We start from the raw sequence: 14492 nt of genomic DNA on the forward strand, positions 1-14492 counted from the left end.
GGGGCTGGTGGGGGGGCACTGAAGACTTCATTAATCTAATGACAAAATAGTTTCAAAATAATTGAAAATCCTCACAACAGGGCATAAAATGTAGCTTCTGTTCTATTCATTTCTAAAAAGTATGTGTTGGCAAACATTCAACTCAAGCAAAGGCTTTCCACTTTTTAGTCAATTTCAACTCCCATGTATGGAAGGTAAATGTAAAGGGACCCCTGACCATTAGGTCCAGTCATGGCCCACTCTAGGGTTGCGACGTTAGCCATTAGATATAAAAACGTGGCATACTGCCATTGTTTCAGTGACATGTCTCTTTATACCAGTTCAATAGCCCCTTCATATTGTCCTGGTCCATATTTCCAATGGCAAGGAAATGTAGCAAATGCTAAGTTAAGAGGGATGATAGGATCTACATCACTTGGATCCTCATGCAGTTTCATTGAGACTTTCACGTGTTGCCATTATTTTCGGCCACTGCATCAAGTTTCCCATCTGACTAAGACAAATGTCACCTTAGTTCAAAGTAGAGCAAACATTCATGAGGAGATGGGGAAACTTCTACTTCCCCCAGTGACTCACCAAAGCATCCTGAGACCATGCTCTCGCTATTAAGATAGACTCAGGCTGTGTTAAAGCACTTTATTCATTTATAAATACTGTTGTGTTTACAAGCATCATAGATGTGAATATTATCCCCAAACGTTCAAACATATACTTAGAATACTATATAACAATCAAGAAAACAAAAACCATTCATCTCAAGAGTTTGAAAGGCCACTCAAAAAATTGCATAAAAATACATTCTTTCTCATCACTCACAGGCTAGTCTTTTCTCCAAGTAGTGTATTTACAACAATCTGTAAAACTCTCCTTAAAACAGGTAAGTACAGAATACTTGCAGCTTGGGAAGTTAGCGAGCCAAGTGCATAACACCACTCTTTTCCACGAGTTAGCATTTGCAGAGGGGACTTGTTACTAGATTCCTCAACAACATGAGGGAAGCAAGGGGAGGGGACAACACAAGAGGCCCTGTGGCAACAGCTCAGGCTGTGCTGTTTTTCGAGAGCATTTACTGAGAACACTCTGAAAGTCACATACGCCAAGGGTCCGATTTGCCCCAGGAAAAGAGAGAACAGTTGTCAGGGGAAAGGAACAGAGGAAGAAAAGAATTGCCCCTAGGAATTGGGTTAAATTTCACCTGTGAGCTGCTTGTGGAGTTAATCTTTGTAAAAAGCCCTTCATGGAACATGCTACTTCTAGGAGAATCATGCAAAAGGATTTCCAAACATGAAGGTGATCATGATCCAAACCTAAGTCACTCAGGGAAAAGGCCTTGGGGAGTCTGCTAGCTTGAAATAAACTTAAAATTGCCTTTTGAAACAGGCCCCTTAACATCGCTGAAGGAAGGAATACATCCAAAAATGCTGGACTTTGAGTTGAGAAGCTGCCTTGGGCAACAGGTGGGCTAATATGGCAGGAGTGAAGTAGAATAAAGGAAAACAAAGATGAAAGTAGGGGGCATCAGTGTGAGTGCAAAGGACAAATTTCTATCTCAGGGTAGGCGGGGGGAGAGATTTCTGCCTTCTGACTCGCTTGCAAGGAGTCCCAGCAAAACATGATTACTCTCAGATACAGATGAACACCCATTCAAAAAAATTGGAGACATGTTTGTTAAGGAGAATCTGCATTTGAATCAAAGTGGGAATTTGGAAGTCGTCCGGAAACGTGCTAAGACCCTGCTCACAAACAGCTCTCTAATTCAGAAAGAATTATAGTGGTTATGGGGGAAAGCAAACATGATACAGTAGAAATCATCTCTCAAGTATATTTTGATTTCAATCATGATTTCTATTCACTGTCAGTAAATCCCAGGCCTTGGCGACCTACCATCACCTGGTAATGGCAGAATTGGCAGGGCAGGGGAGAGATATTCAGTCAATATCCTTTGTGGCGGAAAGGACTACATTCTGCACTTTACCATCTACAGGCATACGTTAAGCTCACCAGCCTTGGGAACAGACTAGCTATTCCCTAATGAAAAACAACTGTTAAGTCTCCCAAGCACAGTCAGGGAGTTGCATACGATTTGACCTATTGGCAAATATCATCATGGTGGGGTCTTATCTTTCCTGGTTATCCCATGAGAATAAGACTTTTAAATGCTAATGAACAACCACCGACTGGATTGTATCCACAGCCCTTAAAAGAAGTCAGTCCTATGGCATCAAATACTTTGCTATCAGATTTCTATAGACTGGCTTCTGATAATAATTATTCCTATGTGGACTAGAAACCACCAATAAATCTGAAATTAGCTGATTTGATAAAACACAGTGCACTCTTAAACCCTGACTTACTGAAGATGACTGACTGAATTATATCTGGTCAGATCTCTAGAGTCATTCTTTAATTCCTTCCATTAACAGTAAATCAATATGGACAGTGCACAGATGCTGCACCATCAGCTGTCACAAAATACAGATCAAATCAAGTACACATGCTCTTGCAGCTCTAAATCTACCCCCCACTTAAAATTCCATTTCCATTCCACTGGTTAAGAGTTCTCTGCATATGACAGCTGTTCATCCATATTATTCATGTTGCATTTTAGCAGTACAACACAACCTCCTTTAATGCAAGGCATTCAACCACAATATGTCAGCTCTCAATACTACTTCTGTATCTGCATTTGTTTCCTTCAACTTGGCCCTTTTCGCATGCCTCTAGCTTCTTCTGAAACTTTGCTTCAGACCAACAAGCCACCGCACATAAAGCTCGCATTCACAATTTGCAAGCAATGAAACCCGCTCCTTCCTTACTCCAAGCTCTGCTTCTTATATCAAAAAAGTTGCACAGGAACTTCAACACAGATGCGGAAGAGGTTTCTAAGACCTTCGACATGCAAGTACGTCTTAGGATGTACACTGAGCTGTAGAAGCTTCTGGGAGTAAGAAAGCAGTAAGGGAGAAGAGTTTAAAGAAAAACCACCCAGTGCCTTCCAGTTAAAAGCTCTCACAGCTCACAGAATAAACTTGCAGTGCTTTCTCCGCATAATTTCTACTTTATGTAGAGAATATTCTAGCAGACTTCACAATTATAACTAACATTATATAAAATCCATTGGAACACTAAAACGCACCAGTACAAAGCAATCATAATTCAGTAGCAGTAATATTTTCTCTCTGGGTTTTCTTAAAAACTGGCATGAATTTGCTTATGAGTGGACTGTCCTGAATTGTCTACTCCCTTGGTTAAAACATTATATTAAAATAATAGCCTGCATTTGAACAATCATATATCAGCTTAATCAATCAAGATATGATTTTGCTCCTGTACACAACCCCTCGGCTGCTCCCTTTTGAGTGAGTTGTGTTTCAGCAAGGGCCTCTATTTACCAGTGTTTTCCAGTTTGTGAAACTACGGCTACCAGCTTTGGAACAAGACAGGATTGTCAAACCAAATTCAAACTAAGATTTAAGATTCAGGCTTTCCCCCAAGTTATTCCTGGTTTAGTCACAGCTTGGACAAAATAACAGCATGATTGGGGGGGGGGCAAGAACTCTCATTCATACCTCAGTTTTTTAAGGTGAGGTGGTTGTCCAATCCAGGCCAGTGTTAAGTTTAATACTGGAATAAAAATGGGTTCTCAGGTGATTGGTTTAGGGAAGCCTTACTATGGAAGACAAAGCTATGTATTAAAATAAGTAAAAAATTGATCCTCTGTTACATGACATGAAGCCCAGAATGTCAAGACACAGGATACTTGGAGGACAACACTGGTATCGGCGGCCCCCAAAAATAATCTGCTTAAGCAACTTTCAGTAGCACTAGCTATCATAGTGTTTTGGCTTGTCAACAGGATTAATTTGCTCACGTAATTTCAGGCTGGACAGAATTCAAGTTTAAATATCAAATCCCAACGTTAAAAAGGCTCAACTTCATAGGTCACCATCCTTCATGCTGTATCAATGTGGCCATCTGTGGTCCTTCAGATGCTGCTGGAGTCCAACTCCCACCGTCCCTGGCCATGTTGTGTGGGGCTGGGGGGAACTGGAGCCCTCCAACTTCTGCAGGGCCACAGGCAAGCCATCCTTGCTGCATTAGCCACCATAGTCTGTGTCTTTTAAGGTCCGCACAATGAAACTGTGATATATGCTTAACCCACTGTATGCTAAGTGAGAACTGGCAACAGGAGAATGTAGGGATCATTACAGAATGGACCATAAGCACCAGACGCTTGCTCCTTCTGTGCTGTTAAATGATTATTCATGGCAAAGTCTGAAAAAGTTCAGCCAAATACTCTCACTGGTGTAAAATCAGATAGACTGGTGAGCTAGAATGCTTGAGCTGGAAGATACCACTCACAGAGATCAGTGCATGTTGTGGCCAGTATAAAACAACCCCCACAAGCCTATCTAGCTCTGAAACAAGGTTGGTAGGAAGGTAACTGTTGAAGAAAAGGACTGGATGTAAGAAAAGCAACACATAAAATTAGGAGAGTATAAGAGGTTGTACCAGATAATTTATCTGACCCATCCAGAATCCTGACTATCTGCTGTTCTTAAAATGAAACATAATGTCAGAAAATATTTCTGGTGCTTCGTTCTTTTTTTAAACAATAGTTTGCTAGGAACTCGGAGTTTACCTTGTTTCTGTTCAAAGGGATAAGCTATGTTCACCATAGTAGAAGCCTGAATTAGTCTTTTGAGATGCTTCTATGCAAAGATGATATCCACTGGTTATTAACTGAATTCATACAGTTCAACTCAGAAACGGAGTGCAAACATATGGAGTCTCCATATTTTAGAGAAACAGATTTCTAATCGTGCAATGGGACTTCAATGTCCTCTCCTTCCTTCTGAAGTCGCTGGTATGCCGTCAAACCTGCTCAAGGGTTGGGGGGCCCCTCTGGAGATTCTGAGAGTGCATGGGGGTAAGAAAGGAAGATGAAGTCTTGCTGAGTCTCTTTGCACAATTCTGTCTTCATCTCAGAGCTGATCCATAACTGATCAAAAAAGCACCTTCCCCTTTGATAAATGCTGAACGAAATGTCTGAATTTCTACTGCTCACTTGTATGCTTTCAAGAGTAGTTATTCTCAGATCCCAAAGCTCCTTATTTTAAATAATTGTGAGAATTAAAAGAATGCAGGGAAAGAACAGAGCAAGTCCACTGGCAAGTTGCCATATTGACAGGAAATCTCTGTAACATGTTCTGCAGATGAAAACTGGTGCTCTGTAGTATCCAGAAGAAGAGAGCGTGCAAATTAGTTACATCATGATAACCCATAAACACGAATTCGTTCATTTCCAGTATGCACAGAAATGGTTTTTTGAGAAATGTAAGGTCCTGCTGTTGATGCCCTCATTAAATGCAAATTCATGTCTTACAACTGTGCAAATTATCATGGTATCAAAATTCTCAGACATCATAGAATGCTACTGCAAAGACTTTCCACCAAGATTGAGGCTCATCATTTTCCACAGGGATATGAACATCTATCCATCATCCCTCAAACCTTGCTGATGTTAAAACTGAGAACACTCACCTATTCAACGGAATGCGTATCTATTGGCAAGTTAACATAAATGTGATTTGTTTGCCCAGGTCTTTTGTGAGGTTTTTCATGTAGAAAAACCAAACATCTTGCTAATAAAGAAGTATTTTGGCATTGTGTCTATGAGATTTCATTCAATAAGCACTTTTTGCTGGTTAGCTCTCTTTCCACCAGAAGTCTTGAAAAATCAAGGGGCAAACTGTTAGCCAAAGAATGCAGAGGCTGTGAGATTGCGTTATTATTAAACAGTACAAAAAAAGGCACCCATGGAGAAAACAGCAAGAACCATCAAAGCGTAGCAGGCAAAAGTGAAGCAAAACAGTAGAGAACCAGTGATTGGATCCCCAAATTAAATTATCAAAAATCTTACATTAAATAAATCAGCTACTGAGACACATAGAAAACACGAATCTCCAAGCCAAGTGACTGTTGTCAGACTCCCAGAGAAATAAGTCATCATGGCTTTCACCAGCACCGCAGACTTCCAAATTCCAGAATGAAGATTGATAAATCCTCAGTGGCAATTCCTAGTTTCACTCATTATTCCTACTCCAAGACAGTATCTTAAGACATGTTGGGTCAACGCTATGGAGTCACTTCTATATCACTTATTACAGTAGATTCTTCTTTACATCAGATTATGGTGGACGGTTATGGAGCTTACAGCAGATCGTTTGGGCAGCTCAGACAGTGCCAACCCAGTCTTTGTCCCTTCAAATGAGTTACTTCAACATTCCAAAAATATTAAAACATGGCGGGGCATGCTGTGTTGGGGGGAAGGATAAGCACTGTGCAATATGGGAATGCCTAGCAAGGTGCAAAGAGCAGTGAAGGGTGGGGCTAGCTGATCCGTGTCTGAAATGCCAGCTGCTCTTTCAACTGGAAGATCAGAAGCAGGTGGCAGGGTTGGCAGCATGTGCACAAATATCTCCTCTTTCTGCCCATCCTATGTTCAATATACTACTTCGAGAGTTTACTGATGACACGGATGAGGGCTCCATTTTCATCTTTCAGCCGCTGATTGTCGGACTTCAGTTCTGTCAAAACCTGTTCAAAGACAAGATCCAAACAATTCAGTATTGGTTGTCCTGAAATTCCTATTCAGCTCTGGTGGGGGAGAAACACACGACCACTCAAACATTACTAATGTTAATCGAAAATGGATTTGAGCTCAAAAGCAACTAAGCCACACCAACGAAGTGTATCAGTTTCATATTCATATCTCTAAGATTAAACATGAATTTGACTCTTCCAATCTCACATACACAGAGCAGCATCTACTTGAGTATGTTAGATTAGACGTCACACTCGTGGACGACAATTGTAAGCCCAGGAAATTATACCCAGAAATATTATGAGAAAGAAGTACATTTTGGAGAACAATTGCAATCTAGCACAACTTGAAAGGCATTTCGTCCTGGAAAATGCTACTTGCACTCTTTCGCTTTACTTCACTTTGGGAAATGCACTTGCCTTGTAGCATTGTTCCTTCACACCTGGATAAACCCCATGCAAAAGAAATCTCTCACTTTTAAACTCAGAAGGGAAAGTTGCATACTTTCAGAAAACTTAGGGTTGGTTCACACATTATACTTCCATGTGCAGAGTCACAATTACAGCCCAACAGTGGGGTTGGGTGGGATTTCTGTTACATGCTTTGTGCCTCTATTAATGTCTTTTTCAACATATGCAAGCAACAGTCAAGAAGGGATACTTTGCTCACAAGGTCTCGGTATTATCATGCACATTTATGATTCAAATCTATCCTTGCACCCCACCCACACCAGTGACTTAGGAAGCAGCAATTTATGCAGGTGGATTCACTTTTGGAAAGTGTTGGTAACATCCAGCCAGTAGTTTTTCCATTGACAGGAGGCACCCAATTACCGTATTTTTTGCTCCATAACACTCACTTTCTTCCTCCTAGAAAGTAAGGGGAAATGTCTGTGCGTGTTATGGAGCGAATGCCTATGGATGGCGGGGGGGATCTGCTGCAGTCATGAGCAGAGGATCCATGGTTCCCCTTCCTTCCCTCCTCTGTGGCTCGCTTTGAAACAGCAAAGCGGAAGAAGAGCCACTGAGTGGGGAGGAGAGAGGGACAGAGAGCCTGCTTGCTTTAAAGGAGCAAAGTGGGAGAGGAGAGGAGCCTTCTCCTCTTATACCCCTCGTCTGCATTATTAGCAGCATCCTTCTCCACACACCCCACGCGTGCTCCTTGTCCCTTGAGTGCTTTTCCTTCCCTCCCCCCTTAAAATGTGGTTACAAAGCACGGATCTACATGGATCCTCAGGATTTTTGCACTGGGTCACCCAAATTCACCATCAGATCACATAGCATGTCCATGGCTACAGCTTGCACCAAAAAAATCATGCACCCACTATTGCTTGGGGCCACAGTGGTGCAAAAACGTGGTTACAAAGCATGGCTCCACATGGATCCTCAGGATTTTTGCATTGGGCTACCCCAAACTCACCGTCAGATCACGTCTGTGGCCACAGCATGAACAAAAAAAAATCATACATCCACTGTTTCGTTTAGAATATTTTTTTCTTGTTTTCCTCCTCTAAAAACTATGTGCGTGTTATGGTCGGGTGCGTGTTATAGAGCGAAAAATACAGTATGTTTCGGGCAAGTTATGAAATACTAGCAGCTTCATACCCGGCATTGCTCAGGAAACAAAACAAAACAAAACAAAAAACCAGAGCAGTTTTGAAAGGTTCCGTCTGCATCTTGATTCAAAATGGCATCCAGTTGCATCTCAACGCAGATGAAAGCCTACTTCTTGATCTCAGGAACAACTAATCAAAATATACAGTAGATCATAGACCAAAACTGGGCTCTTTAAATAAAATAAAATATCTCTTTGATTAATAACTAATTTACGAGATAAAAGTTTTGTTTTAAATGAAATATCTTTATATATTGCATTAAAAGTAAGGGTTAGTACTGGGTGCCTAGAAACGCTAAGTGATTTGGGGCAAGGGCAACCAAGAGTGATCTATTTTGGGCCATGGCTTAAGTCTGGAATTCCTATGCCTTTACTAATTGAGGTATGCAGCACATGGTTAATTATGACAGCTTGCTTTCCAGACTCCTGAGCATTTTGCCAGCCCCTCAAGCTCCCAGGAATTCCTAGAGGTTGGCCTCTGTTGAAATAAATGACCAGGTGCCTGGCCTGATCAGGGATATTGAAATGATGCACAACCTCTAGCCCAGGGAGAAGAGACTAGGTCAAGATAAAGCCACAAAGGACACTCCAACCATGGCAGAAGCGGGAGGTGGGCTATGTTGTGTGCACCTTTCTGCACACAGATTTATTGGGAGCCTGTTGCTTATGGGAATACATGACTGACAGCTTGCTGACCTTGCTATTTTGACACAGGATAGAATAAGAAGTACACACACTCTCCTCCATCCATGCCAATGTGGTGACCCTTTGACCTAGCCTAGCAATGAGAAGGGTAAAGAGGTACAATCCCAAATCCTGTTCAGTGTTTCAATTTTTATACAGTACTTGGCATTCTGAATATTTAGAAAGGCAACCACCACAGATTTACTGTCAATACTGGAGTGACAAACTTTATGATTTGCTACAGGTAACTGAGATGCTGCAAATTTAGGACATTTTGCAACAGATGTAGTCACATTTATTTGACCATTCAGTAGCAACAAAACCTTAATGGTGAGGTATTTCATCCCAGGTTCGCAAAGTTCTTTAATATTTGCTTGGAAATTGCCAAAAATTGCAAGCAGAGATTGGAATGGTATTGGATTTATAAAATCAGCATTCAACTTTTCTCTTTGTGGGGCCTGAATATGCAAATAGGTTTCCGGTATAAAAATGATAGCTGAACTTCATAGTTTCATCCTGAGCTTCACACGATGGTGTCAATAGTTAATGTTATATAGGTAGTTATAGGATGAGCCTGCAAACAACAGTCAGACATACACTTTCTAGAATGTCTCAAGCAACTTTGACAAGTACAACCATTATTTTCATTTTATAATAGGAAAGCAAGGCCCAAGTGAGATTATTAACAAAACATGGGGTGTCAGAACAAGTTCTACCATCAGTCCAATGGCATCCTTCAGTAGTTCCTTCAAAGCAAATTAGCCCAAACATGAGAGATGACTGGTCTAACTAGGGCAAGGAGGACAAAAAGATTAATGTGTAATTTACTACACAACACATCTGGTGTTCCCCAAAACTATTATGCAGGATTCACTACATGATATCCATTAAAAACATTCACACTAAACACAAGCTATGAAAATATATGTATGGGGGGAATCAACTAGCTTTAGTGGTGTTTCCATGAATACCCAGAAAAGCACTTTTCTGCATGTACAGTACAAATGTAGATCCCAGGTATATTAAGTAATACAACTGTGAAATAGAAGACAATGTGCCTGAATGGTATGTCCCTGTAATGTTTAGCATCTGCAAAGAAACATGGTACCTTATAGTGACATTTCAGTCAGATGAATTGCAGCATACAGGGAAAAAGTATCGAAGGACCAAATCTTTGCTTTGTTGCTTCACTGAAGCAAGTTCTCAAGAGAAAAAAAAGACTTACACTTTTGCATTAGAGCTGCTATATGTAGCAAGCATAGCATGCCAACCTATAAGACATCGAGCACATAAAACAAACACCGTGTGGAACTTTAAAAGCTTCAGGAGAGCTCAAAGCATCAGTAAAGAACATCATAACAAAACAATTGGTTTTATTTTGTTCATGTGTGCTTTGCAAAAAGCCATCCTAACTAGGTAGAATCTTTATAGTGTTGGGAAAACCTGAGGCATTCTTGCTTTACTGGGGGCCACTCAATTTTTTCCCCACTCACATAGGCCTGACCTCTGACAAAGGCATCAATACTCATATCTTCCATGAAGCTATCTAGTCCTTAAAAAACAACAACCTATACCTACTTTTTTTGATGAACACATATCATTTATAAGCTTTACTATTCAAAAATGGCTTTCTTTAAATAAAAATGCTGCATGTTCTTTAATTTGTTGCCCCCCCCAATATTTAGTATTTTTTTGGGGGGGGAATAGTTATCTGTGTGGTATGAAAATTTTGTAATAAATAAACAAACATGAGGACTTGGATCTTTGTTTTGCAGTTTCCGGTACTTTCTCTCTCACAACTTACATGCACAATTAGCAGAAAAAGCTTTAAAAAGGTAAAGGGACCCCTGACCATTAGGTCCAGTCGTGACAGACTCTGGGGTTGCGGTGCTCATTTCACTTTATTGGCCAAGGGAGCCGGCGTACAGCTTCCGGGTCACGTGGCCAGCATGACTAAGCTGCTTCTGGCGAACCAGAGCAGTGCACGGAAGCGCCGTTTAAGTTCCCGCTGGAGCGCTACCTATTTATCTACTTGCACTTTGACATGCTTTCGAACTGCTAGGTTGGCAGGAGCAGGGACCAAGCAACGGGAGCCCACCCTCTCGCAGGGATTCGAACCGTCGACCTTCTGATAGGCAAGTCCTAGGCTCTGTGGTTTAACTCACAGTGCCACCCGTGTCCCGCCGTCTAAAAGCTTTAGATCCTTACAAAAGCACAGCTAGAATACAACCTACCTCCCCAATGACAAAACTCTGTTTTTTTAACATTGCTGGATTACATCGGTGTTAGCTCACACCAGATACTACACCATTTCATAAAAATATTCAATACAAACCCATCTTTAACACTGCGCCGTATGTCCCAGTTCTGATCACTTACATATATTTTGTTAGTATTAATGATATCCTACATTTACCTTCAGAACTGCATTATTCTTTTTCACAGTCATGGAAACCAGGTGGCTGGACTTTTGTGTGTTTGTTCTGCCTCTTTCATTCATCCAGTGCTTACCCAACAATGCTTTAAAAAGGCAAAATAAAGCCTGGCCGAAACTATTATTAGGCTGGTGATCATCCTGAGATGCAGAACCCATATGGGGGAAATGTATACCTGAAAAGAAGTGACTGAAGTACCTTGTACGCATTAGAAATGCAAAGTTTAGTATATGAACAGGCAGTGTCTTCCATACTGCTATTTGAGTGTCACGCTCCTTATCTGCCACATTTAGAAAGAATGTAGAAAGGGTAGGGAATAGCTCAGTCAGACAATAAGAGCAAAGACCTGCCTGGAAGATTGGAAGGAGAGGAGAGATCAACTGGAGGGGGAGATGCTATAGCTCTTCTGACTCTGGGGTCTCAGCGGATTGCGAGAGCCTGGCTACAACCCGGGTCAAAGCCCTGTTTTCGGCCAGCAGCTGCTCATTCATCTGCCTCAAAGTGTGAATCTGTTTGAGCTGGTGAAGGTTCTGCAAAGTGAGACATGGAGGAGATAGACAAAGACAAAACAGAGAATATAAAACAGCACAGAAACATGAATTCAATTGGCAAGCAAGAAAAAAAGAAGAGCAGCAACGAGAGGTGGAGAGCAGTGAAAGCACAGAAGAAGCTGGACAACATACTAAAGCACTAGACCAACCAAAAAAGAAACCACAGAGAATGCTGTTTATTCTCTTAAGGCTTGAACCTAACCAAGTTTCAAATTTAATGAAACACCATAAAGGTGACAAATTATAGCTCTTAAATGGAGTGAGAAACTTCACCATGGCGGAAAACCACATCAGGAAAACCTTGCGCACAGCACTTTTAAAGTCCTTTTGCAAGGTACTGACGGATGACTAATGCTGGTTGGAAGAGAACCAATAGGGCAATTACGTATCTTTATAAAAGCTTTATATGACCCACATCCCAGCCAAAGTGGCTTTGCATAGCAAAAGGGGATAGTTCTAGCAGCTGAAGTAAACTGCTTTAAAATGAGTCTAATGCTAGCCTTCGCTTTACAACATGTGGTAGTATTTGCAGTGGAAAGGGAAACTGGTTTGTACAATGCTGAATATTGTCACAATACACAACTCTTATAGCCTTTGCAGTCTGTTAGTGTCCCCGTGCTGAATTTGTGCTCCACAATTTAGCCCAACAGTAGCTTTACACTAAACACCATTGATGCAGAATCTTCAAAAACACCCCTCTAAATACAAGCACACACTTTTTCATATATGCATATGGAAAAAATGGTCAGCATCCCTTACTGTCCCAAACTGGCATGAAACACAAGTATTAATTTATGTGTTCATGGCAATTTTCTCTAGTATAAATAGGACTAAAATATTGTATGAACACTAAAGGCCAAGTATACAGACAATTAAGTGCTTTGAAATTGCTTTTATAGCATCACAGGCAATTGCTTCAGGAGGGTTTCCAATGCAGACTCTAAAAGGACCCAATTTCCTAAAGAAAGAAATGTCTAATGCATTTCACTTTCAATATGGTGTAATAATAAAACAACATGGGCAGATCGTGAAAGGTGTAGGGATTCTGTTGGAATATTATTTTGTTGTGTTCATTCAAAGGTATAACTGAGCCGTTGAATCTGTCTACTTGAGACATGAGGTAAATGGTTTTGTAAGACAGTGAAGAAAACACAATGATGAAGATATAACTGAGGATATAAACACCCTACAGAAAGTTTTACTGGGCCAGTAGGATGGGGAATAATCTTGACATAATCTCAAAATATGAGATACAACATCCATGTGACAACAATTTGCAGAAAAGGCAACAGAAATCCAATAGAACAGCATCCTTTTTGTAACTTCTGGTACAGCAACCTAGATTGTGATACAGCAACCTAGAATTTTCTGCAGAAGCAAATATCTTCCATTAGCTTGCATTCCATTCTACTCTTCTCTTCTTCACTGACTGAAGCATAGAGATTTATTGACTAAATCCAGGCTCCAACCAAAAGCTCTCCATAACCGTTTGGCTAAACAGATATCTGGATATAATTTACTTAACTTTCAACTGTGAGAGTAATTTTATTTTATTTTTTTAAAGCACAGGGCACTAAGCCCATAAGACAAAAACACTAAAAGGTTAGCAAACTCTGCAAACATTTTTGTGAGGGACACACAACACAGTTTCCTTATCTTGCCCATCTATGCTGTGACTATTAGGAAATCCTAATGCTGGTGTGCCTGGTTTATGCTTCATTAATTTAGTTCTTCAGAAGCTCACAATAATTATATTGCATAGGAGGACAGATCATAAATGGGGCAGCAGGGCCAGAAAAGAAACTGAATACTGCATCAAAGGTTTCACTACTAAAAATGATAAAGTCCAACCTGTCAATAATTTAAAGGGCTTGATTGCTGAACATTCCAGCTGATTAAGCTGATATAGCTGAGCTGTGTCTCTGTTCAGCCAAGTCACAAAGCGATCAAGCAGCCCAGAGAGCCTAACGACATTGCTTCAGTGTCAAACTCAGTTTTTTACCTTCCTTCCTCCAAGTGAGTTGCTGACAGCAAGAAAAGAGGTGACTGTACAGCAGGGAAAGAATGTAAATTGAAAAAGCAGTTCCTGGACAAGGAGAAAGCCAAAATGCAACCACAGCGCAAGAGGGATTGAGGCAGGATGTGTGCATATTTGCTTTGTCAACTCAAGGTGACTTTGGCTATAAAAAGAAATTGTGGACAGATAAGGCGTGTAATGCATGAAATGGATGTCATTCGAGAGAAGCAGACATGCTGAAAATGGCCTGTAATATTATGGCAGCACACCCAAAGTTGACGGACCACTCAAGGGCACTACATTTATTTAGAAAAGGTAGTTCAGAAGAAAAATAGTAAATAAGGTTATCGAGGATTTTCATAGTTTCACCACCTCACACAAATCAGTACTGCTGCTTTAAGGTTTCCAGAGCCAAACACTTCAGCAATCACACCTGAGGGATAAAATCCTGGTAACTACTGCATATTGGTTACATGTATCACAACAGCATTGTTCTTCTTACTAGTACGTTTTTAGGAGGGTTTTTGTTGTTGTTGTTGCTAGTCACACCATTCTTCAGAACAAGGTACAGTATAGCTATTTTG

General features: G+C 40.8%; 1 protein-coding gene across 8 annotated transcripts in view; it reads right to left on the reverse strand.

The window, feature by feature from the left end:
* Positions 1–622: 622 nt before the first annotated feature.
* The window catches only part of PPP1R12B (protein phosphatase 1 regulatory subunit 12B), a 113645-nt gene continuing 99775 nt past the window's right edge, over positions 623–14492 (reverse strand). For 6 of the 8 annotated variants that reach the window (XM_081914386.1, XM_081914384.1, XM_081914391.1 and 3 more), the window contains one exon: positions 623–6600. In XM_081914386.1, coding sequence (XP_081770512.1) covers positions 6594–6600 — 7 coding nt within the window. In that variant the 3' untranslated portion in view covers positions 623–6593. Of the gene's footprint in view, positions 6601–11690; positions 11871–14492 lie in introns of all 8 variants that reach the window. The other 2 variants (XM_081914387.1, XM_081914385.1) reach the window with 1 other exon arrangement.

The sequence above is a fragment of the Podarcis melisellensis genome (assembly GCF_964234715.1).
Source record: "Podarcis melisellensis genome assembly, chromosome: 6".
Lineage (NCBI taxonomy): Eukaryota > Metazoa > Chordata > Lepidosauria > Squamata > Lacertidae > Podarcis > Podarcis melisellensis.